This window comes from Episyrphus balteatus, chromosome 3, assembly GCF_945859705.1.
Source record: "Episyrphus balteatus chromosome 3, idEpiBalt1.1, whole genome shotgun sequence".
In the NCBI taxonomy this organism is placed as follows: domain Eukaryota; kingdom Metazoa; phylum Arthropoda; class Insecta; order Diptera; family Syrphidae; genus Episyrphus; species Episyrphus balteatus.
Genome location: NC_079136.1, coordinates 9,906,152 through 9,929,226, shown reverse-complemented (window position 1 = coordinate 9,929,226; position 23,075 = coordinate 9,906,152). Strand labels below are relative to the sequence as shown.

Here is a 23,075-nt window from a genome sequence, read left to right as displayed (position 1 = left end):
TAGTACCACGAAGTAGGTATTTTGTTGTTGTTCAATAAAAATATATAAAATTAAAGAAAGCATGAACTTTAAAATTGTCGAAACATTTAATGTTTGGCCGTCAATTTGTCATGTCACTGAGGATTAATTACACAAAGTTTAATTCACTTTTCACCTCGAAAATGGTTGTGTGCTACATTTGAAAGTTAAAATTTAATGGTGGTATTGAAGATGTAATAGCGATGGGCTTGACAAGTTATTGAAAAATCTTTGTTTATTTTTTAGGGTATTGTAAAATATTTTGTTGGTATCTAACTTGAAGTAGTAATGAATGAATGAATGAATGAATGAATGAATGAATGAATGAATGAATGAATGAATGAATGAATGAATGAATGAATGAATGAATGAATGAACGAACGAATGAATGAATGAATGAATGAATGAATAAATGAATGAATGAATGAATGAATGAATGAATGAATAAATGAATGAATGAATGAATGAATGAATGAATGAATGAATGAATGAATGAATGAATGAATGAATGAATGAATGAATGAATGAATGAATGAATGAATGAATGAATGAATGAATGAATGAATGAATGAATGAATGAACGTGAATGCCAAGATTCGTCAAAGAGCTCCTTGAAGCTATAGAACTGAGACCTTAAAATTTTTTAACAAATTGGTCTAATTCATTTGACCTCCAAAAATCTTCGTTTTTCCACTCTTTGTTTAGGAAATATTTAAAACATTAAGTTTTAGTTCAAAGATAACTCAAATGCGTTTTAAGATTTCCTCAACTACTAAAATCTTTTTATACAAAATAAAGGTAAAATTTTTCACGTCAAATAACACAAATTTGCATCTTTGATTCTTACCATGGCAATATAATTTGAAAGAAAAAAATTAAAATATTCTAAAACTTTTATGATTTCTTTTCTCAAAATTTCAAAGCAAAATACCAGTCGTTTGAGTTTTTTTTTGTTTTGTTTATTTGTCAATCGTTCTTTTGCTAAAAGGAAAAATTCTTTCTTTGGTTGAATCTTCCTTTTAGTTATGCCTTGACAACCACAATTCTACTATCTGTCTATCTTGTTAAAGTATTCCTTCTAATTGCTTTTACCACCTACATACCTACCACTCAGACTCCTTCCTTTACATTAAATTTACAATAAAGAAAAAGAAAAAAAAAACTCAAGGCTTGCTGCTGCGTCGTTTTGAAATAAAAAAAAAATATTAATATCAACAAAGTTTGTTCTTAAGTTTTTCTTCAGACAAAACAAAACTATGAAGAAAAAAAAAGAAGAAAACTGCATACAATTTCCAGGTCACTTATTGCATAAATCAAAGGTTAACTTACTGCCAAAGGACTTTTTGAGCTCATCCTTAATTATGCTTAATGCACTTGCTTTTGGCATCGTTGATATAATTTTTTTTTTTTTTTCATATTTTGTTTTCTCAGTATTTTTTTGTCTGCATAAGAAAAGCAGAAGAACGCATTATCATCGGCCAGGCATTAATCACGCCACACTTAACATTCATATTTTATTTTTTTTACTGGAATCTGGAATTATCCTGGAGGTCACATTAATATTAAACTTTTGTCTTTTTATATATTTTTTTTTTTGCTTGAACAATTCTTTTGTTAATTTTTTTTTTTAATACACCTTGTTCTGCATGGTTGGTTAACGGTAGGATTCTCAACAAAAAAAATCAGAAAAAAACAGAAAAAGTTGGAAAAAAAATTAACAAAAGCGATCTGCATAATGAATTTACATTCTCACCAGGACGACAGGTACTGCTTTTGACAAATATTCTCTGGAATACGTAAATTTTTTTTTCGTTTTCTTTGTTTGTATTTGTTTTGGGGGGTAAAAGCAAGTTGGTTATTTTGTATCTTATTTATTGCGAGGGTAGCCATATACTCTCCCCTAGTAGCACATTCATGTCCACCTGACACATGCATACATGTGTTTACGTTTTTTATTTTTGTTTTTCTTTTAATTTTTATTAAAAAGTTGTATCTTTCATTTTTGTGTGTATTTTTTGTTGTTAAAAGTTAGAATGAGTTAAAAATGTTGGGTCCTTTCTTTTCTAAGCCCGGATGACATGAATAATTATTATACTATCGTCCTTTTCATTGAAAAATATTTAGTTCTTTTTTTTTGTTTTTTAACTAAAACAAAAGAGCGAAATATAATATCGTAGGTGTACACACTGTTGTACAATGTGCATTCGCCATAAATAAACGTTTTTTAAACAAAAGAGTTGCGAAAAATTTTTTCTGTTCAAAAAAAAAAGTGTTTGAAAAATGTATTAAAAAAGTTTAATGATTTGGTACAAAAGAGGTAATAGTTATTTTATGCAAATTTTTACCAAAAATACCACTGATTTACTGGATCTGTGAAATATCATCCTTAAAATATTTGAAATTACTTCCTAGAATTTGTGCAAGGGAAAACCCTTTACACAAAAGAAAAAAACTTCCCGAATTCAGAATTTATTTTGTGGGTATCTGAAAAAAAAATTATATTATTAATTCTAAATTGTATTATGTTACCTTAACTTATTTTACCTATATTTTTTATATGGAAGCCTCAGTCGTGATAATAATCAAATTTGTATAGGGACACATTTTCATTCAACATATTACACCAAAAAAGTGGCGAATACGACGAACAAGACCCACATAGGGTTATTGTATTTTTATTCGCTGAATCCGAATTCGAGCATTCGGAGTCTGTTTTGTCCCATCAGGCCTTGGTTTTGAGTTAAGATTTTAAATCAAAATGGCTAGACTGCAATTTTTTTGCACTTTTTTCAAAACCTGATGATGGATGCAGTGAATCGAAAAACATATCCCTAGGTAGGTCAAGTGAGTGGTACATGCCACTTTCTTATAAGCCGTTGTTATTAATCAGTCGCCTGAACGAGAGTAATAGCAATGAAATTTTATTTTGTTTAAACTGTTAGTTTAACCCTCTGTGGGCACACCTCTTGTGATAGGCACACGGGTGCGAATTTGGTTTATACTTTTTCATGTCGCTAGAACTTTTTTCGGTCACAATATTTTATAGAGAATCAAGTATGAAATTGATGTAGAATATTCCGCGGAATTCGAATATTGTATTCACAATTCAGAAAAAAAATATTTTCACCCTTATAAAGAGATTTTTTTGTGACCACTTTTTTGAAAAATCGTAATTTTTTTATTTTTGTCCTGCCAAATTCGCACCCGTGTGCCGGCAGAGGGTTAAGATCTATGAACAAGACCAAAGTTAGAATTTCTTTTAGTTACATTTAAAATCTGGCTGTTTAATTGAATTAGCTGAATTTAAGTTCCAAATTCAAATGACCTTTGCTCCGGTATGCGTTTCGCTCATCAATAGATCTATAAATTACGTGTTTTAAGCACGTATAAAATTAACAGACTTGTTAAGGCTCCGATTTGTAAAAAATTGTGCAAAATGGCGGAACTTCACATTGAAATGAATGCATCTTCTGTTGCAAGTCATGTGTCTGTGAAAAAATCTGTGGAAAACTGAATTTATCGAGGGAACTATAAATTACCAAATATGAAAACACTAAAATATAATTATTATACTATTCAAAACTTACCACGAATGGATAGAAAATGAAAAAATGCACAAAAAATAAACAGACGCATTTTGAGGAATTGACTTTAAATCGCGGATTGACTCCAAAAAGTCTGGATTTGAAAATGCCATTCTTTCATTAAAAACTTTGTTAGCAAAAATACCCTTTGCATTGAGTTTGAAGAAGACAATTTTGCCATATTTATGGGAAGATAATACAGCATTTACCTCATACCCAATTTTCCCAAAATCTTCAATCTTAATTATTTTTGAAAATAGAAATTGCAAAAGATAATCTCAAAAAAAAAGTCGCTGCCTCGATTTTTTTTTGTTATCTGGGAGTGCGACTACGTTAATTATATGTTTTTCGGGTAGCTGAAGCCAGATTCGAAGTCTATTTTGCCCTATCATATCACGTTTTCGAGAGTACTTAAAAAATGAAACGAACACATTTTTTTTAGGTTATCTCGGAAACCTGACGTGATAGGGCAAAATAGACTTCGAATCTGGTTTCAGCGACCCAAAAAACATATAATTAACGTAGTCGCACTCCCAAATCAAAAAAAAATTTTTTGAGGCTGTGACATTTTTTTAGGTTATCTTGAAAACCTGACGTGGACTTCGGATTCGGTTTCAGCGATCCTAATCCACTAAAAAATTGCGCGAAACAAAATAGAGAGCTATTTTTTATAAAAGGTTTGAGATAGTCATCGGAAAAAACCCGTTATCTTAAAAACTGTCCATTTTTCGACTTTCTGCCCATATCAACTTTTGATCAGGGGCTCCAAGAGAACAACATACAAAAATTTCAGACAATTTCACCGAGGCCCACTTCCCATACAAAATGTGCAGGGTCCTTAATAAATTTTAGCTCGGCTTAATTTTCGAGAGAGTTTTATTTGAACTTAAAATTGATTTCGAAAAAAAAAGAAAAAAAAAAAATTGAAAATTTAAAAACTTGAGAATTTTTAAAATCAACCACACGAATAAATTAATTTTATTGTGACCTTAATATAAAATACTTTAATTAACGAATAAAACACACATATTACAAATTTGCATGTGACAAAAAAAAGGAACAAAACTGTATTTTTGAAACTCCTTAAGATTATGAAGTCTAGATTTTATTTATCAAAACCACATGGTTTAAACATCGCTTTATAAGTCTAAATATTTTCTTTCCAAAAAAAAGGTAAAAATACTAGAATTTTTTGAGGTCGAAAAATACGATTTTAGTGGAGTAATACAAATTTTTCACACCCTTTCGTTATAAGTGCGACTAGCCCCATAAAATTTTAAATTGTTTTGCAAAGAAAAGAAATATAATATGGTATAATTGCTGGCATCAATGACACGGTATTTCTGGATTTAGGGGTTTCCGACTCAAGCCCTTTATATCTCTTGTCATAAACGACAAATTGGACTTTTAAATTGATTTTTAACACATTCCGATCCCCGTTTGGTAAAAATTTATTCCCTATTTTTTTTTTTTTTAAGTTTAAAAACCTCATTTTTTTTTCTGAAGAAAATTTAAAAAGTTTTGAAAACGTAAGTAAAACAGGACTTTTCAAAAATCAGAGTCAATTTCGTCAATTTTGAATAGTTTGTTTGAATCAAACTTAAATTTATAGAACTATCCGTAGTTTAGCAAAGACCTTAAATATAATGAATAACTTTCTGTTGCTCAAGTCAAAACAATAAACTCAAATACCTACAATCCTTCAGAATATTAGGTATTATGTTTGTATTTTCTTCTTGACTAAGTCCACCCCTATTAAAAAACATCGTTTTAGTTTATTTTTTTTTTTTCATAGTATTGTAGTATCTACATATTTTTTTTTTTTTGTATTTTAATTTTATATCAATTGTTTTTATTTTTCTCTTTATTTGCAGATAATTTTGCAACCAAATTGTGAGAAAATTCAACCCCTACTGAGACAATCGCATAATGACTACAATTTGGCTGTGCTCGTTGGAATTATATTTAGTTGTTTTGGAATTGTCCTTATTGTGATGGCTTTCTTTTTATGGAGGTAAGTGGAGTTCTTTAAATGTATTTTTGGTTTTTTTTGTTATTTCTTCCCTATACAACAATTTTTAGAGAAACGATTGGGAAACGAAAAAAAAAATTCCATGTATCGTGTTTCTTCTTCTTATTCTCTAATGAGGCAGGATTTTTGTGCAATTGTGCAAGTTTTATTATTATTATTGTTATTTTTTTTTTTTTGTTGCAAAAAATTGCATTGTTGAACAAAAGAAAACGACCAAGATGAAGATATCTTTTTATATTGTGTGTTTTTTTGTACCAAGTTGATAGTAGAGTAGATTTCCTTGAAAGAAAGAGAGAAAGTAGTTTATATCTCGTATTCTTCTTGTTATTCAAGGATTCTTCTTCTTCAAGAATAAAATCAAATAGATAAATTGCTGCAATGTCCTTCGCTATGGATATTTTTTCTTTTTTTTTCAAGTGAATGGAATATAAGAGAATAATACATTTGGTTTTAATTAGTTTTGGAAAGTCAAAGCAAAAAAGAAGAAGATATCGGGTTGTTATTTGGGTATACAAAAAAAAAAAAAAAAAAAAAGAAATAAAAATGGAAAGGCAACAAAAGATTTTTTTCTTTTGATTGTTTCAAAATGTATGTTAAGTACTTCACTGCTCTGATTTTCTTCTTTTTTTATATTTTGTGTGTTATTTTTCTTTCTTTTTGTTGCGGTTTTGAATGAAGAGAATATAAATATCAACATTTATTGTCCGTCAACTGACTATTTGGGAATAAGAACACTAATTGAAGCAGTTTTTCCTTCCTTTTTCGAAAATTAGGAAATTAAATGACATTCAAAAGTTTCCGCCAAAACATTAGTAAACGTTTTTCAGAGAAGTTTCTTTTACACAAAATTTTGGGTAGAATTCAATAATTTGGTTGACAAAATAAATTCCACACAAAGTTCCCAATGAGGTTCTTCAATTCTGTGAACTTTTCGAGCATAAAAGAAATTTACATGTGAAATTACAATTTAATTGAAACAAACTGGTAACTAAAGTAACATAGTGAGCACTTTTCCACTTAATCATTAGTAACAAACTAATTGCTTAAGTACCCTGTAGGTGAATAAAAACAATAAAATTTTATTTAAAATACATTAAAACAGCTTCCAATCAATTTGAAAGTATATAATTTTTTTGTTCCCAGAATTACTTTTAAAAATAACAAACTTTACTAATTGCCACTTAACCTTACATTTTCCATCAAATATTTATTTCATATTAAAATAAAAAAACCCACACTATAACAATCATAAATCAAAGCCAGTTCAATTAAATTGTTATTATTTTGATGCATATCCGTGTTGTGTCACGTTTGCAAATATTTTTCAATGACTTGTATTTAAAATTGTTATATAGATACGCTCTGGATTTGATTAATGGATTTTCTAGTATCCACTCACTCACTAAAATCCATTTCTAATTTAACAAACAAAATGTAAATAAATTGTTTATATTAAAAAAAAAACTAAATGAATATACATGTTGTTTATCAACAATTTGCAGTTGGATTAAGTAAAAGAAAAAAAAAGTACGCATACGCCACAGTGAACTTTTTTTTCTAATTTAATTACATGTAGAAACAACTTCTATTTTCGAAAAAAACATGCTAACGAAGGTAATTAATCTATCAACTAAAATTTCCTTTGGCCATTACCACACAGAGGCGATGATGATGATGATGTTGATGATGATAGTAGTTGTCCTGGCAATGGGCTGTTAGGGATACCTAAAATGTGCGTCTGACTTTACTTTTCCTGACAAGTTTCATGTGATGAAAACTTTTGATGCAAAAATTAAATATAGGCACATTCACCTGCATGTATACAAATAGTTTCTAGGTTTGCAAAAAAAGAAGTTAATAACCTCTTCTTTTTCATATTTTTTTTTTTTTTTTGAACCAAAAGCAAATAACTCACACGCTCTCAACCAAAAAACGCTTTGGTAATTTAATAAAGTTTTTCTTGCAATTAAATCTTTATCTCTCTCCTCACGTGAGATAACGAATTAAAGAAAAAAAAATTATTCTGAAACTTTAGTTTTTTTTTCTGCAGTTTTCTTTTGTTTGCAAAAAAACTCCTGGTGCAAAAGTGACGGCGACTTTTCTATATGATGGGTTGAAAACGCAGATGCAAAAATCATCCTTCGTGTCAATTGTGTAGCTTGGTTTGGTTCCCAGAAAATCTGTTTGGCATGTCGCGTCGCATAGGTAGTGCGATGGTAGCTGTGTACTTGTCAACTAGCGTATTGAGTCTTGCAAAAAGGCATATCCTCTTTGTGCACATTTTTATGTTCACAAGTTTTTCCCGCAGATGTTTTTCCAAGGTGATGAAGATAGCAAACAGTAAAGAAAAAGACGAAGAAAAAAGGAAGAAGTATTCAAAAAACTTTGCATGATGCCAATATGCAAAGAAAAGTTTCACATTCCATAGCGCAAAAATATGAACATTTTTCCAAAAAAAAAAGAAGAAAAAGAAAAATGCAGACCAAACTCTATCAGAAGGAGTAAAAGAGAGAAAGAAAGTTTATTAAAAATACGACTTTGCATGAAATAGATACCACAGAGTAAGCACACTGTAACTCTACCCCCTCTTGCCTCTTCCATTTTTGCCTTGATGGTTATACGACTTGGTATCTTTTTGAAGTGAAAAACAAATAAGAGCCAACAACCAGATAAGAAGGAAGAAATCATCATCCTCATCTACATCATCATCATCTGCTTTTTGGGGGAAATTGTCACATGGATGCAGAATCTTTTAGCTTAGTTACATTAGCTATATCTATACTCTTATAAATATGGTGTACCTATATAAAATTTGTCCAAAAAAAAACACCACATTTTCAAACCACAACACACTATAAAATCCAAGATGGAAATGTTGATAGTTTTGTGGAAAAGTTTTTGACGGTTTGTTTTTATTTTTTTTTTTTTTTGTGAGAGACGATATGCAAAATGGCTTTCTTTTTTTTGGAATATGCTGCTGCTGTCTATGCAAAATTTTAACTTTTGGGTTTTTGTTTGTTTGTTTTCATTTTGGTGCAGTATTTTTAGTTCTAATTTTTTGGGGTTTTAATTTACTTAAGTTTTATTTGAAGCCAACAAGTTTCTGTTTTATTTAAGTAAATAGTGTAGTTTTCCTGGAAAATCTCTTAAAATAACTATTTTCTCAATGAAATACTGCAGAAGTGCAGAAAACCAATGGAAATAGGAGTATTTTGAATACTTATAAAGCAAAGAAACGGTTAGAAAATTGTGGAAAGATTTAACCTTTGAAAGAAGTTCAATACAGGTAAGTCTTTGGGAGTGATATTTCCAAGTTAGGAGGCAATAAATAGTTTTGTGACTTTCACTCTGAAAATGAACGTTTATCCTCACTGAGTAAAAACTTGTGGAGACAGTCTTCTATGCTGCAAATCTTTCAGTCTCCTCTTCTTTAAAGTTGCAGAAGTCAATCCAAACCTTACCAAACTTTCAACGCCGCTAGGTGAGCGGGTAACTCCGTTATCTCTTTTAGCTTTGAATTTTTCAAGTCGTAAGTTAGCAGGGATGGATTACATTACTGGATCATATTTAACACGGTTTTTTTTACAGAATAGTTCAGCTGAGATTCTCATTTTCATTTAAAAATTTTTATGAAATCGAAGCAATATTCCTGTTGTGAAATATTCTTCTTTTTACAGTACAGTTTCAGAATGGCTTCTAGATGGTCAGTTGGGACCGCATCTCTTCAGTATATCCCAGACATGTTCTATTGGATTTAAGTCCATTGGTAAATAAACGTTTTGAAGATATTCTTAAATTGTTTATTATTAAAAAATAAGGCTGTAGTTGTTAGAAAACTTGGCTTAGCAGCTTGATTTTAGACAAATATGTTGTTTAACATTTCGAGTTCTATCAAAATCTTCTTAAAACCAAAATTAATTTTTTTCTTTTTAAAATTTATTATGCTCTTTGAAAGCTTGTTTGAAAATTGAAAAAAAAGTTGTTCGAAATACCGAAAAAAATACTCGGTTCAAAAAATGTCCACGTAAGTTGTATTTATCAATTATTCTAAATTAAGAGATCCTGATATATAAAAAAAATTTATAATTTTGTAGCAACACATAGTCGCATTAAAAGCATTTTCAAATTCTTTAATAGTAGAAAACTAGGCGAGGCTTGCCAAATACTTTTTTGCAGATCTTATACAGGCTTTATTTTGTAAAAATAAGTACCTCCTCATTAAAAAATTCTATATTGCAATTTCGATTGAAAAAATCCGTAATGTATTTTAAGCAAAAGTTGAGAAGAGCAAATTTTATGCAAATAGCAGAAACTTGTATGGGTATACAATTTCACTCTAGAATCGATAATTAACCGCAAATGAATCACAAGTGCAGTAAAGAAGGTAAAATGTTTCTCACTCAGTAGTATGGGAGATGATATCAGTATCAACAATCTTTTTCCTAGATAACTTAAAAATCTTAACCTTAGTTTTAGAACTTATAATCAATGCTCTGATTTAGACAACTATCTATATCATAAGTAAAGATGATGTATCTACAAAAGCTGTCAAAAAACCATTAAAGAATAACACGGTGTTACAAAAATGAGGTTTCAAAATATACGCGGGCGGAGACCTATCAGGTCTTGTAGAGCTGGTCGCACTGAATACGAAATGTTATTTGAAAATCCCCTAACACCCCCAAAATCTGAAGTTACGGGCAAAAAACGGTTTTTTGGACCTTCACCCATTGAAAAAATTCTAGCTTCGACAATTTTTTACCCATTTTCGATTTTTTTACAGTTTCTGATAGAAGATAAATATACCTTTTCAAGAATGTATAAAACATGTAACTCGGTTAAACCACTTAGAATTTATAAGCTGTCAAAGTTCAAAAATTCCATTTTTTTCGTCATTTGCCCAACTTCGGCATCAATTTAAAGTATATGTTTTCAAAACAACATGCTATTTCAAAAATATATTCATAAACTATATCTATTTCCCAATCAATCGAGGTATTTTTTATGAAAATCACTCCAAAATTGGCTTAGAAAAAAAAATTTTTCGATTTCAACCCAGATACAGAAATTCGAACTTTTAGGTATAGAACAAAAATGTTGTTTCGGCACGTAGTAGGATAACCTTGGCACTAGGATTTGATAACGGGTTTTTATAGAGGAGCTCAGTACAAACATTTTTTTTCTTTGCAAGGGGGGTCTGTCTCCCCCCGTTTAGGTGGGAGGGGCAGTTTTCTAAAAAAAAATTATCAAAATAAAAAAAAAAATTTTAAAAAACAACGTACATTTGATTTTAATTTTTAAATCAATATAACATAACCAATAGTTTTTGAAAGGTTTTCTAAGCCAATTTTGGAGTGATTTTCATAAAAAATACCTCGATTGATTTTGAAATAGATATATTTTTTAAATAACATGTTGTTTTGAAAACATATACTTTAAATTGATGCCGAAGTTGGGCAAATGACGAAAAAAATGGAATTTTTGAACTTTGACAGCTTATAAATTCTAAGCGGTTTAACCGAGTTACATGTTTTATACATTGTTTAAAAGGTATATTTATCTTCTATCAGAAACTGCAAAAAAAATTGAAAATGGGTAAAAAATTGTCGAAGCTAGAATTTTTTCAATGGGTGAAGGTCCAAAAAACCGTTTTTTGCCCGTAACTTCAGATTTTGGGGGTGTTAGGTTATTTTCAAATACCGTTTCGTATTCAGTGCCACTAGCTCTATAAAACCTGATAGGTCTCCGCCCGCGTATATTTTGAGTGTTACACCGTGTAATCTGAACAAAGAATTAATGTACACTAAGAAAAGTATTGGTCCCAACACCGAACCCTGTGGAACACTCAAATTTATTTATTCATTTTCACTCATGATTTCACCAAATTTTACTCGCTGAATTCTAACTTTTAAATATGATCTGAGCCAATCACATATATGAATCCTCTAAATCCAGCGGCTGTATTCTTTTTACTATCGAGTCTGCTTAATGTTAACGAAAATTTTGCAAAATTTTAATATTCACTAAATTTTACTTTTTAATGGCAATGTTAGAAAAATAATTTATTAACAAAATTCTTAAGTGTTTATGAAACAAATATGTAAATATTTTTATTTTTTGGGTACTGGACAGTGGACCCATTAAAGTGGATATCAACTTGGATATTAATAAAATTGTCATTTGATCTCCTTTTTTTTGTCCATTGAAAAAATAATTGATTGCTAGAAATATATTATTTCAATCTGTTTTATTTTTATTTTAAAACAAAATAAAACGAAAAAAAAAAAACTCGATAAATCACAAAATCATGTAAAAAAAACTATTGAAAGTGCTACTTAATACTTGCATATCCAAATAGCTACTCTTCACTTACATAAAAGTTTATTGATATTGCAATATAATTTGCATTTACACAACCAAGTTGAAGTATCTGTGTACGAATAATATTGTACAACAAAGGGCCAACAGTTTAAATAAAAATGCTCATGTCTCTTTAAAAGTGTCATTTCAATAAAATTCTATAATTTATCGTGTGCACTTTATTGACGTTAGCTGAACAAATATTTACATTTGTTAACATCTTGTGTGAAAAATTTTATATTGCAACTGCACAAACTATAAAGTTAAATATTAGGGGTAAGAAAAAAGAGAAAGAATCGAGCTGAGGAAAATGGGTTTTATTTTTTTAAAAGGCCGATTGTAGCCACAAGCTTTTTTGGAACCAAAGTTGAATCGCGACTTTCAATAAAGGTTTTAAAAAATGTATCGATATTTGAAGACTCCCGTCAAAAAAAAAAATCTCAATAATCCTGAAAATGAGTAACTAAAGGCTACTACGATTTTGAAAATGATTTTTTTGGTTTGATCCGAAGCCGAATATAAAAGCTTTCCTTCCCAGATTGTTATTTTAAGATAAGAAAACCAAAAATACATTATTCAGACAACCTTCCTATTTTATTCATTAAATGAAACTCAAGAAAATGGAAAAAAATATACAAAACTTATTTCAAACTAATGGTAAACCATTGCGCGCATCCATCAGGATTGAAATGAAAATTTAATTGACATGAAAGGATTTGTGTGGTGGGTTTTTTTTTGTGTTATTTTTGTTTTAATGGCAAAGTCTTTATCTGGAATTTTCTCCTTAACAACCGCGACGTTCCACGGTGCTAATTAGGAAATGAAACTTTTCTATTCAATTTCGCTAAACCAAAGTTTTTCGTAGATTTTACTTATTTTCTTTTTTTTTCTTTGAAAAGTTAAAAAAAAAAAGTATAAAAGAATGAATGAACCGAATTGAACTGAACTGAAACGGCTGTTTGGAATTGCTATAATCCCATCATCATGGTTGTCTTTAATGTATTTATTTTTAGTTTTTTTTTATATTCGCCAAAACCAAGCCAACAAAAAAAAAAGAAGAAGAAAAAAAGGTCAAAAATAACTTTTATATTAATAAAAGATTCAATCTCGTTTGCTGATTAAATTCTCATCGGTCTTGATGGTTTTTGGTCAAAAGTCGGGAGGTTTTCATTTTTTTTTTTTTAATTTTTCTTAATTAAAAATGATTTCTTTACTCATTGGGTTTTCGTCACGGTTTTTCAAGGGTTGATTTCTTTTGTTTTTTCCTCTTTTTTTTTTTTTTTGTTAACTGGAAAAGGTTTTTAAATGTGATTTGTCAATATTTTTCACTCTATTGGATTTGATGAATGAGACAAAAAAAAAAACTTTCTAAAAGACTTATTAATCGAGAGAGGCATTGACCATTTTGCTAAGTGAAATTATTCTTCTTTTAACTTTTGACAATACGCACTTGTTAACTGGCCATTTTGCAACCCATTTAATTTGAATAAAAGAAGTTAGTGAAATAAAAAAAAATATGAGAATAGATGGTTGAAGATTTTAAGAGGTTCGTTTTGTTTTTAATTCAATTTAAAGGATTCAAACTTTAAAATGGGCATAAATAAAAATATGCATACTACAGAAGTACCTTTTAAGAAACTTGATGATTTAAAAAAATACGTAACCATTATTTTTAAAGGCTCACACCAATACCCTTTCTCTTTCCTTTTTTGTCGTGTCTTTTTATAGTATCATTCATTTTTGGTAACATTTTATCTCAAAGTGAACAGCAAATTAATTTTATTTGTAACTAAAAAAATAGTACACATACGTCAAAGTGACCGTTCAGTTCGCAAAAGAAACACCAAAAAAAGAACTTAATTGATGTTAAAATGTACCTTTATACAGAAAATCTCCATGAACAAACAAAAATAAATTAAAATTTCCAAGAAGCTGAATTTTTAGCAGATGTTTTTTTTTATTATTTTATATTTTGCTTTCACTTGAAAGAAGTTTCCATAGCACCCTTTTTTATATACCTTACATGTATGTACGTCATTTGCCATCTGACTTTATGTTTTTAATTACCTTTTATGCTCTTATCGTTCATAAGATAAATACAAATTAATTATCACATTCTCGTTTATCTAAGAGAAATAAAAATAAAACAAAAAAATAGAAGTAATTGGTTCGCAGAATATTTCATTAACACCTTCAATATCTCGCTTTTTTTTCTTCAATTATCTCTATTTTTTTTTTTTTATTTTTTATGATAACACCTAACAACTCAGCAACAATAGAAATATCTACGATAAATGATAAAATTCCAAAAAAAGCAAAGATTTTCCAATTCTGAAATAAAAAACAAGAATAATTTTTTATGACTACAATATACTACAATCTTCAAGTACTTTGAGTATACAATACAGTGCAGTTCAAATGATTAGATTGATTTATGGAAAATCATATTATCTCTTTAGAAAAATTAGTTATATTTAAAATTAGAAAAATTAATTTTTATAGTTTCGACTTTGAAAATGTCGTTGTATGTTAATATTTAAAATTAAGTCGTCACTGGTTAACATAATGATATAGATTAAAAACTTTTTTTTCTTTAATTTATTGAGAAACTTTTGAGTCCCAAATAAATCAAAAATGTTGAAGATCCCATAGAGTTCACCCTTTTGCAAATCAAATTCACCCTCCGAAAATCAAATATTTGAATTTTTCTATCACAAATTTTATTTACAGAAAGTAAAGGAGATGGCACATTTTTCTATGGAGCTTGGGCCCAGTGTGTTCACTAACGAAATTGGTATCAAATGAAAGGTGACGGTAAGCACATTACGTGGGTAAAATATTTTCAAATTCGTTAGTGGGGTTTTGGAGATATTTGAGTTTGAAGTTTCGGATTTCACAATCAAGATTTCAGCTAATTTTTCTAACAATTAATCGTAGAATGCGTAATAATGGGTGTACAGAAATAATATTGGTATCAAATGAAAGGTATTTCTCTTGTCTATAAATCTGTATCAAAAGTTTTTTTTCTTTATTAAAAAAAATAATACATATTAGGTATTTACTTCTCAAAACGTGATTTTTTTAAGCGAGGCATTTGGCACATCGAAATATCAAAATATTCAGTGGTGACATCCACTTTTTTTTGCAATTTTTCGATAGCTTAATGTGTAACCTTTAATTCTATATATAAAATAGTTCTTTAAAACATACAAAAACCTTATAATAAGCAAAATACACAAAAACGCGCTGAAATATGCCTATTAAATAATAAGAATAGAAACTATAGTTCAGTCAATGGTGAAAAATCTGGAAAAAGCTATGACGTCAGCTAAGTTTGAATGCAGTATTGAAGAGGGGTTTATCCCAAGTACAAATCTCAGATTGCGTATTGTTTGATCTTGTGGGGCGACCGCCATTTTGAAAAACGCATATGTCTCAATATCTCGAGAACGACTGGTCGGACAGAAAACTAGAAAGGACTTTTTAGATTGGAAATTAGTTAATCTTTCTTTTTCTAGTACATCATTTTTCTCTAGGAGTTATTATTTCAGAGTTACACTACCGAAAATTGTGTGTTTTTTGATATTTTAAATATTTTAAACAACCCTTAGAGTTAAGTGCGGAATTACTGAGAATGAGATACTTTGCGGTTCTGTTACTCTGAAAGTATAACTCCTATATAAAAACGATGTACTAGAAAACGAAAGATTAACTAATTTCCAATATAAAAAGTCCTTTCTACACATTCTACGATTAATTGTTCAAAAAAATAGCTGAAATCTTGATTTTGAAATCCGAAACTTCAAACTCAAATATCTCCAAAATCCCACTACCGAATTTGAAAATATTTTACCCACGTAATGTGCTTACCGTCACCTTTCATTTGATACCCATTTCGTTAGTGAACACACTGGGCCCAAAAATGTGCCATCTCCTTTGATTTGCAAAAGGCTGGAATTCGTTTACAATATGAAGAATAAAATTTGAAAAAGATTGGGTCGCTGAAACCGAATCCGAAGCCCCATGACGTCAGGTCTTCGAGATAACCTCAAAAAATGTCACGAAAAAAAAATTTTTTTTTTCGTGACATTTTTTGAGGTTATCTCGAAAACCTGACGTGATGGGGCAAAACGGACTTCGGATTCGGTTTCAGCGACCCAAAAACTATATAAAAAACCTAGTCGCAACCCCATTTTAGAACTTTTATATTTTTTGTATGGCTGTGTTACGATCGATTCGTTTAAATTTAGACCATTTTTCGGGCATAAAACCCATTCCCACTCGAAAATCCTGAATTTTCTTCAAAAACTTAATTTGACAAACTTAAAAATGACTTCGTTAAGCTAATCCACAAAGAAAAAAGATTTGTAAAAAAAAAAACTCCTGGATTTTATATCACTGCAACAAACCATCTTCCAAGGCTATTTTGATTAAAATCTCAACAAATTCCATCGAACCTTCCTCTAATATGGTTCCGGATGACTTTTTAGTCTTTACAAACCTGAAATTACTGATCAGTTCAAGGCACGTTTATGGCAGAATGTAGGTAACTTTAAAACTTTACTTTTGAAAATTTCACATACAAAATTATGGTGTTTAAATAAATTAAATTAAACATGCAATGGTACAGATATTTAATTTTTTGCAGAAATTAAATAATATTTTTAATAATTTCTTAAAAAAACCGAAAAATTTGGTATTTTACCAAATTATAATTAAAATATATTAAAAAACAAACGCCATAGTTACGTTAAGGGGTTATACCTAGTTGTAATTTAAAAAAAAAAATCAAATAGTTTTTTTTTGCATATTTTTAATGTACATAGGATATAAAAATATTGCCCGAGAACTTTGAAATTGATACAGCAATTAGTTTCGGAGAAAATAGCGTATTTGTGAAGACATGGTTCCTAAAATTGTTAAACGCGTTTTTTTCGAAAAGGTGTTTTAAAAGTCAGTGAGGAAAATTTCTTCTAAACGGCTGGACCGATCGGCTTGAAATGAAAGTGTAAATTTTCTTGGTAAAAAACGATTTTTTTTATTTGTGAAGCCGCCATTTTGTCAAAAATCAAAATTTTGACTATTCCTTCGTTCATTACCTTTATTCATCTAATCTAAAAAACGAATCTTTTGGTTTTTTCTTATTTTAAACAATTTGGATCATAGATATCTTCCTCACCGCCAGATAGCTTTTGGTGGAAGTCCTCTAGGAGATCTTCTACAAAAATAACGGAACTCAATATTTTTGTAAATACATCGCGAATTCTTAATAAACATTGAATTAGCTATATTAGGGTGGTTCTTAAAAATTAATTTTCGAAATTTTAATGGGACACCCTTTCATTTTGTTCTTCCTGCCTTAAATATAAATTGGGTACAATTTGGGCCAGTTTACACACGTTCTAGGGGTCGCTACCACAATTCAAAGTTTTGAAAAATACACCAAATTTTGTTTTTTTTTCCCAAAATTTTAAAATTTGTTATCAGAATTAAGTACTTTATATTAAATCTTTAGCTGTTTTGAAAGAAATTTTGATAAAAAATACAGCGGAATAAAAATTTTTGAATATTTTTGAATTCGACATTTTTTTTTTTTTGTGTTATTCTGTAGAATAACTAAGTGATCTTTCTTAATTGAAAAATTAAATTTTTTTATCTGGTTGTTTATGAGCCTAATATCTTTATTCGTCAGAGAGTTAACTGACTGTTTATTGAAAGATTGAAAAATCGGAACTTAAGCGTATTGTATTGTAACAAAAAAGTTTTTGTTGAAATTGATCTTTTTTTTTTACTTAAATCTTTAGTGAATGGTAGCGACCCCTAAAAATTTTTTCGACCATATAAGAAGCACCCTAAGCTATATGTAAATTTATTATTCAACAGAAAGTCTCTTCATAAAAAATTCACGAAAAACCACGATTTTTCGCACTTACAACTAGATATAACCTCTTAAATCACATATTTTGTATACCGCCTTGTTGGCCGAAAGGTCAGGCAAATTTTTGGAGTGGATGTATAACTAAAATTTAAATTGTGGCTTTATTTGGTTTCCGAATTGTTAAACAACACAAGTTTTCCAATTATTGTGAATTAGTATAATTAAAACTAACCGATGCACTGTCATAATATTTAAGCTTGAAGACCTTGAGTCTAAAAAAGATTCAAATTCTTAATTTTACAAACTTCTGATTACAATGTGAGTCAGCAAAGTGTTTTAGTAAAGTTTTTCACTATTTTAACCATTGTATCCGAAACTTCGGTTAAAGACCGCAAAGAATATAAAAGTTGCTTTTAATTTTAAAATTTTAAGAGTAAAGAAAAATTATCGCTGGGTCTAAAAAAAAAATCATGTGTGCAATTCACACGTGGTAGAAGTGAAACCTTAAAAAAATAATTTTTCTGAAAGTAGAAAAAAGGTAGAAAAAATCTACCTATTTTTATTCTATCACCTTCAAATTTATGTTTTTTATATGACAACCTATATAAATTTTATATTATCTTTTTGTCTTAGCTCAAAATATATAAATCGATCAGGTGTATGAGACATCTACAAAAAGAGCTAGAATTTTTTTAAACTCCATGAAATTTCATCCAAAAAGCAAAAAAAAAAACATTTATTTTTATGTTCTCATGCTATTAAATCAATTTTTTTGTTTGACAACCTATAAAAAATTTTATACCATGTGAAAGCTTATTGTTTCACCTTGTATAATGATGCATAAATCTTATTTCAAAGATGTCTACAAGAGAAGTTAGAATTTTTTAAAGTCAACCATGTCGAATTTCCAGACTGAGATTAAGGTACTTCCTACACTGGTAGCTGGTCATCGCCAACAGATCTCCACAGGTGTTTTGAGGTATTTTTCAATTTTTTCAATTTAAGATTGTATAACTTGTAGAGCACGTACCGTTATGTGTGATATATCAAATAAAAGGTTATGTTATCAGCATGCGTATTAAAGTTAAACCAAATTTGTATGTGCACTAGATCAAAAGATATAACGTGTGTGGGAAAAGAACATCTTTTTACCGTTATCTCCGAATTTTGAATATGAAATTAATTGAAATTTTGTACAATTATAATTTATTTAATTACCTATCTACAGTACATCTATCTATTAAAATAAAAAAGTAATAACAAGTTGAAATCGTGTCGCGTTTTCGTTTCATCTTGTTTCAAATCACTACGATACTAAAGAAGTTTTCACTTCAAACACCGTATTTTATTTCACGAAACCAATACTTTCCCTGAAGAAAAAACACCTAACAAAGTATTCCAAACTGTATCTAATCAAGTGAGCCATATTGTTAAAACACTCCCAGAGATTAATAATAATTACTTTTTATTATCAACTGCTGGTGTGCTAGTTCGTTTTATATATTCTTAGATAAGTTGTAGTTATAATAGTTAGTATAGGTATGTTTTTTTTTTTTTGTAATTCCCATCAGTCCCATCCCTTTTAGCATTTTAGGTATCTAGAATTATATCTACATCCTACGTATAGTCGTCGAGACTTGAAGAAAACCACTGTATGTCGTGACGAGAGAATTTCTTCTAATCGAACGATGTATTTTGCTCTGTCAACACGCGGACGTTTTTTTGCTGAAAATTGAATCGTTTACATTTGTGTCGTTTATGAAGACATATATTTTACCCCCAATCTTTTTACAGTTGTTCAAATATACATAATACTTGAAAAAAAAAAAAAATAAATAAATAGAAAAATATTCATATGTACATATATAAGAAGAAAAATCTACGAGACATTCCGGCGGGTCTTATGTGTGTCGAGTCAGTTTTTCAGTACTCAAGTACTTTTACTTGTCTGTTTTTCTATCAAATCTCTGATTATGGTGATATATTAGAATCTGAGTTCTGATATCATTTGATTTCTAGCAAAAAAAGGAAAGAAATATTCATTTGAAATTGTCGTGTGAGTGAAGAAATAATGTCAAAACTGAAACGGAACAATCCCAAACCGGGGAATTGGTTTACGTAAGTTTCGATTACAATCGTGTAGTGTTCAATATTCAAACTTATTTTTGTGTTACGTACTTGCTTGCAATTATTAAATACATTGCAAGTGTACTATAGAAGGAATCACTAATGACTTCATCATCATTATCATCATCAAAGCTGTCGCCGACTTGATATATATTTAAATTAATTCAGTTTATGTTCAATAAACAAAAAAAAAAAACAAGATCAAGAAAAAAGTTTCTCAGAAAATATAGTTTCTTGTTGTTGTTGTTGTATTGTTTTGTGTCACTCTGTATCGAAAAAAGATTAAAAAGCGATTTGTTATTTTATTACCAACCTTAATTTGCAATAAGTTAAGAAAAGTACATATATAAAAAAGAAAAAATATTCATCGAAATGGAAAGTTCGAAACAATTTACGCAGTGCGTTTTTTTTTATTTTTGTTTGTTTTTGTTTACTTTCAGTAAACTACGTCGTTTATTTTGGTTATTTTTTTTTTTGTTACCAGTTCGTGTTAATAGTGAGACGAAACGAAGTGTTTTAAATAAGGAACCACCCTCACCCTGCCCCGTGTTAGTTGTATGTATGAATGTTTACACTATTGTTAAGCTAAATCGATAAAGGTATTTAAAGGACAAGTATTGGATTTGTGAAAATATTTGCATTTAAGGTGTTGGTGCAAAATGAAACTTAAACTTAAAATAATCCCTATAAAATTTTACTCGCTAATATTGCTTATATAAATTCAAGGGTTTTTTTTCGAATTCAATTAATAATAAATTATAACACTTAATAATAGCATTGGTTTACAGCCAAAATGGACACTGAATCCCACTATTTTTTTCTTACGTACTTTGACCTCAGGGACTTGGAAATCACTATAAAAAAAATTACGATGGATACGTTTTCGAGATATGATTTTTCAAAGTTTTTTGTCGTTGTTTTTTCCAGAATACTTAGTATTCGGGCTATATCTTGAGTAATAAATGACTTATCTGAACAGAAAAACCAGCGCATCAAATCTGAGTAAAACACTAACACTAATACAACTTTTCTGGGTCACTCCAGATGTTTAAGTGCAATGTATTAAAACATTTTTAAAAAAATCGAATTTTTAAAAGAAATTTTTGCAAAGAAAATTTTATTACTGAAATAAAAAATTAAAATCTTTCGAATTCTCTTAGTTTAAAATTTATGTATAGTACACTTTCTGGCAAAGATAAAAAGATAATTTTCTTCAAAATCTATGGATAAATTATAAAGATATGACCATTTTTGTAACGATCAATATTTTATGTAACTTTTTGAGTTTTTGTCTATAGCTTGAAAAGCAAGGCGAATTTGAAAATTTTCATTGGTATTATTTTGTAGATAATTTAAATTAAAACATTGCAAAAAACTTAAAAAAAAAACTTTTCAAAAAAGAGAAAAAAAAATTAAATTTTTGATGTTTTTACTAAATTGTTTGTTTTTATCATTTGAGCAATATTATAGATATAGAACATGTAAAAGAGAAAAGAAGATACGGCTAAAATTGCATAAAATATTAACTTTCAAAATCTACTATTTTTGGTCTTTTTGAACCATTTTTCTTTAAGTAGGCTGGAAAAAACAACGACAAAAACTTTGAAAAATCATATCTTGAAAATCTATCCATAAATATTTTTTTAGATAAGATTTTCGAGTTTTCTAAGCTCAAATCTATATGAAAAGTATAACGGCACTTGGTGTCCAAAATTTTTTTATTTTTTTGTAAACTAGTGTTATTAGTCATTCTGGATAATTTTTCGAGTAGAAATTGATCCAAGTAAAGAGATTTTTTGAGGTTTATTTCGTATAACTTAGTTCAAATTAATAATTACAAAAATAGCTTATAGATCGCTCGTTAAATATATTGTTTGCAGATAAAGAATTATGTAGGTTTGTGTGTTAGTCATTCTCTTTTCCCAATCTTTTCAATTTCAGTTTTTAGAAAAATATATTTTTATTTAAATAAAATTTCTTAAGAGCAAATCCCAATGACTTTTCGAGTTACGTTAATAATCTTCTTTTGCCGAATTTTTCAAACCTTACCATTTTCACTAATTACGTTCTGAATTCAGGAGGCTGCCACTAGTTGCCACTAGTTGCCACACGCTTAGTTGGTTGATGATCTATCTTAAAGGTCGTTGCCATTACCAGTAAGTGTGCATTGATTCGTAAATTTCTAAGCTTATTTTGATTACTTCTGGTGTGCCTCAAGGAAGTCATTTAGGTCCGATGTTGTTCCTGTATTTTTCTCCGGTATTCTTTAAAAATCAGAAACCTTTTGGACTGTTCAAAACTAATCCATACTAACCTTTGTCAGCAAAAATCAGAATTTTTGGTAAAGAAAAAAAAACTTCATTCTTGGTTTTATCTACGACGGGATCCGCTGATGCAAATGCATTTCGAACGCTGACTTGTCGTGTTAAGTCAATTCATTCAAAATTGACCATCTACGCCTAAAGTAAGATGAGAATTTACCATGAATCCTAATTGCATTGCTTTTTCAACTATGTTGTTTGCGGTTTGCATAATGCTTTGTAGCTTAAAGATAACGCCTCTCAGTAAATTAGAAAATTTAGAAAAAATAAAAATTATAGAAATTTGCTAAAAAAACGATAAATAACGCATTGTATTTTTAAAAAAATGAAAAACTACGAGGCGGAGGATCGTCGCTTTAATATTTTTTCTGTGTCAGAACTAAAAAAAAAGTAATAGATGTTTTGGCCCACCCTAATAAACAATATTTAAACATTTTTTCCACACTTAATTGTCTCTTAAATCTCTACAATAAATTTTGTCAATTGATTTGTAAACTTATAAAATTAACAACGTAACCTACTTTAGATAAAAAAAAGAATTACCTATCTGCGTCATGCATCGGGGATTTAATTTAATCTAGTTTTTAATGAAGTTTTTGGTAAAGCTCCACTTTTACTTTCTTAAACATCACAACATGATGATAAAGTAATTCACAATTTGTGTATCTGTTTCTGTACCTAAACTATTTGTTTTGAATGTGTGTTACTGAAATTAATTTCATTTAACGAAGCAGCTTTCAAAGACATTATTTAGT

General features: G+C 29.0%; 1 protein-coding gene across 5 annotated transcripts in view; it reads left to right on the top strand.

Moving 5' to 3' along the window:
* The window catches only part of LOC129913305 (tyrosine-protein phosphatase 99A), a 504,456-nt gene that overhangs the window by 450,910 nt on the left and 30,471 nt on the right, over nt 1-23,075 (top strand). For all 5 annotated transcript variants that reach the window (XM_055991910.1, XM_055991907.1, XM_055991909.1 and 2 more), the window contains one exon: nt 5,477-5,616. In XM_055991910.1, the coding sequence (XP_055847885.1) occupies nt 5,477-5,616 (140 nt within the window). The remainder of the gene's footprint in view (nt 1-5,476; nt 5,617-23,075) is intronic.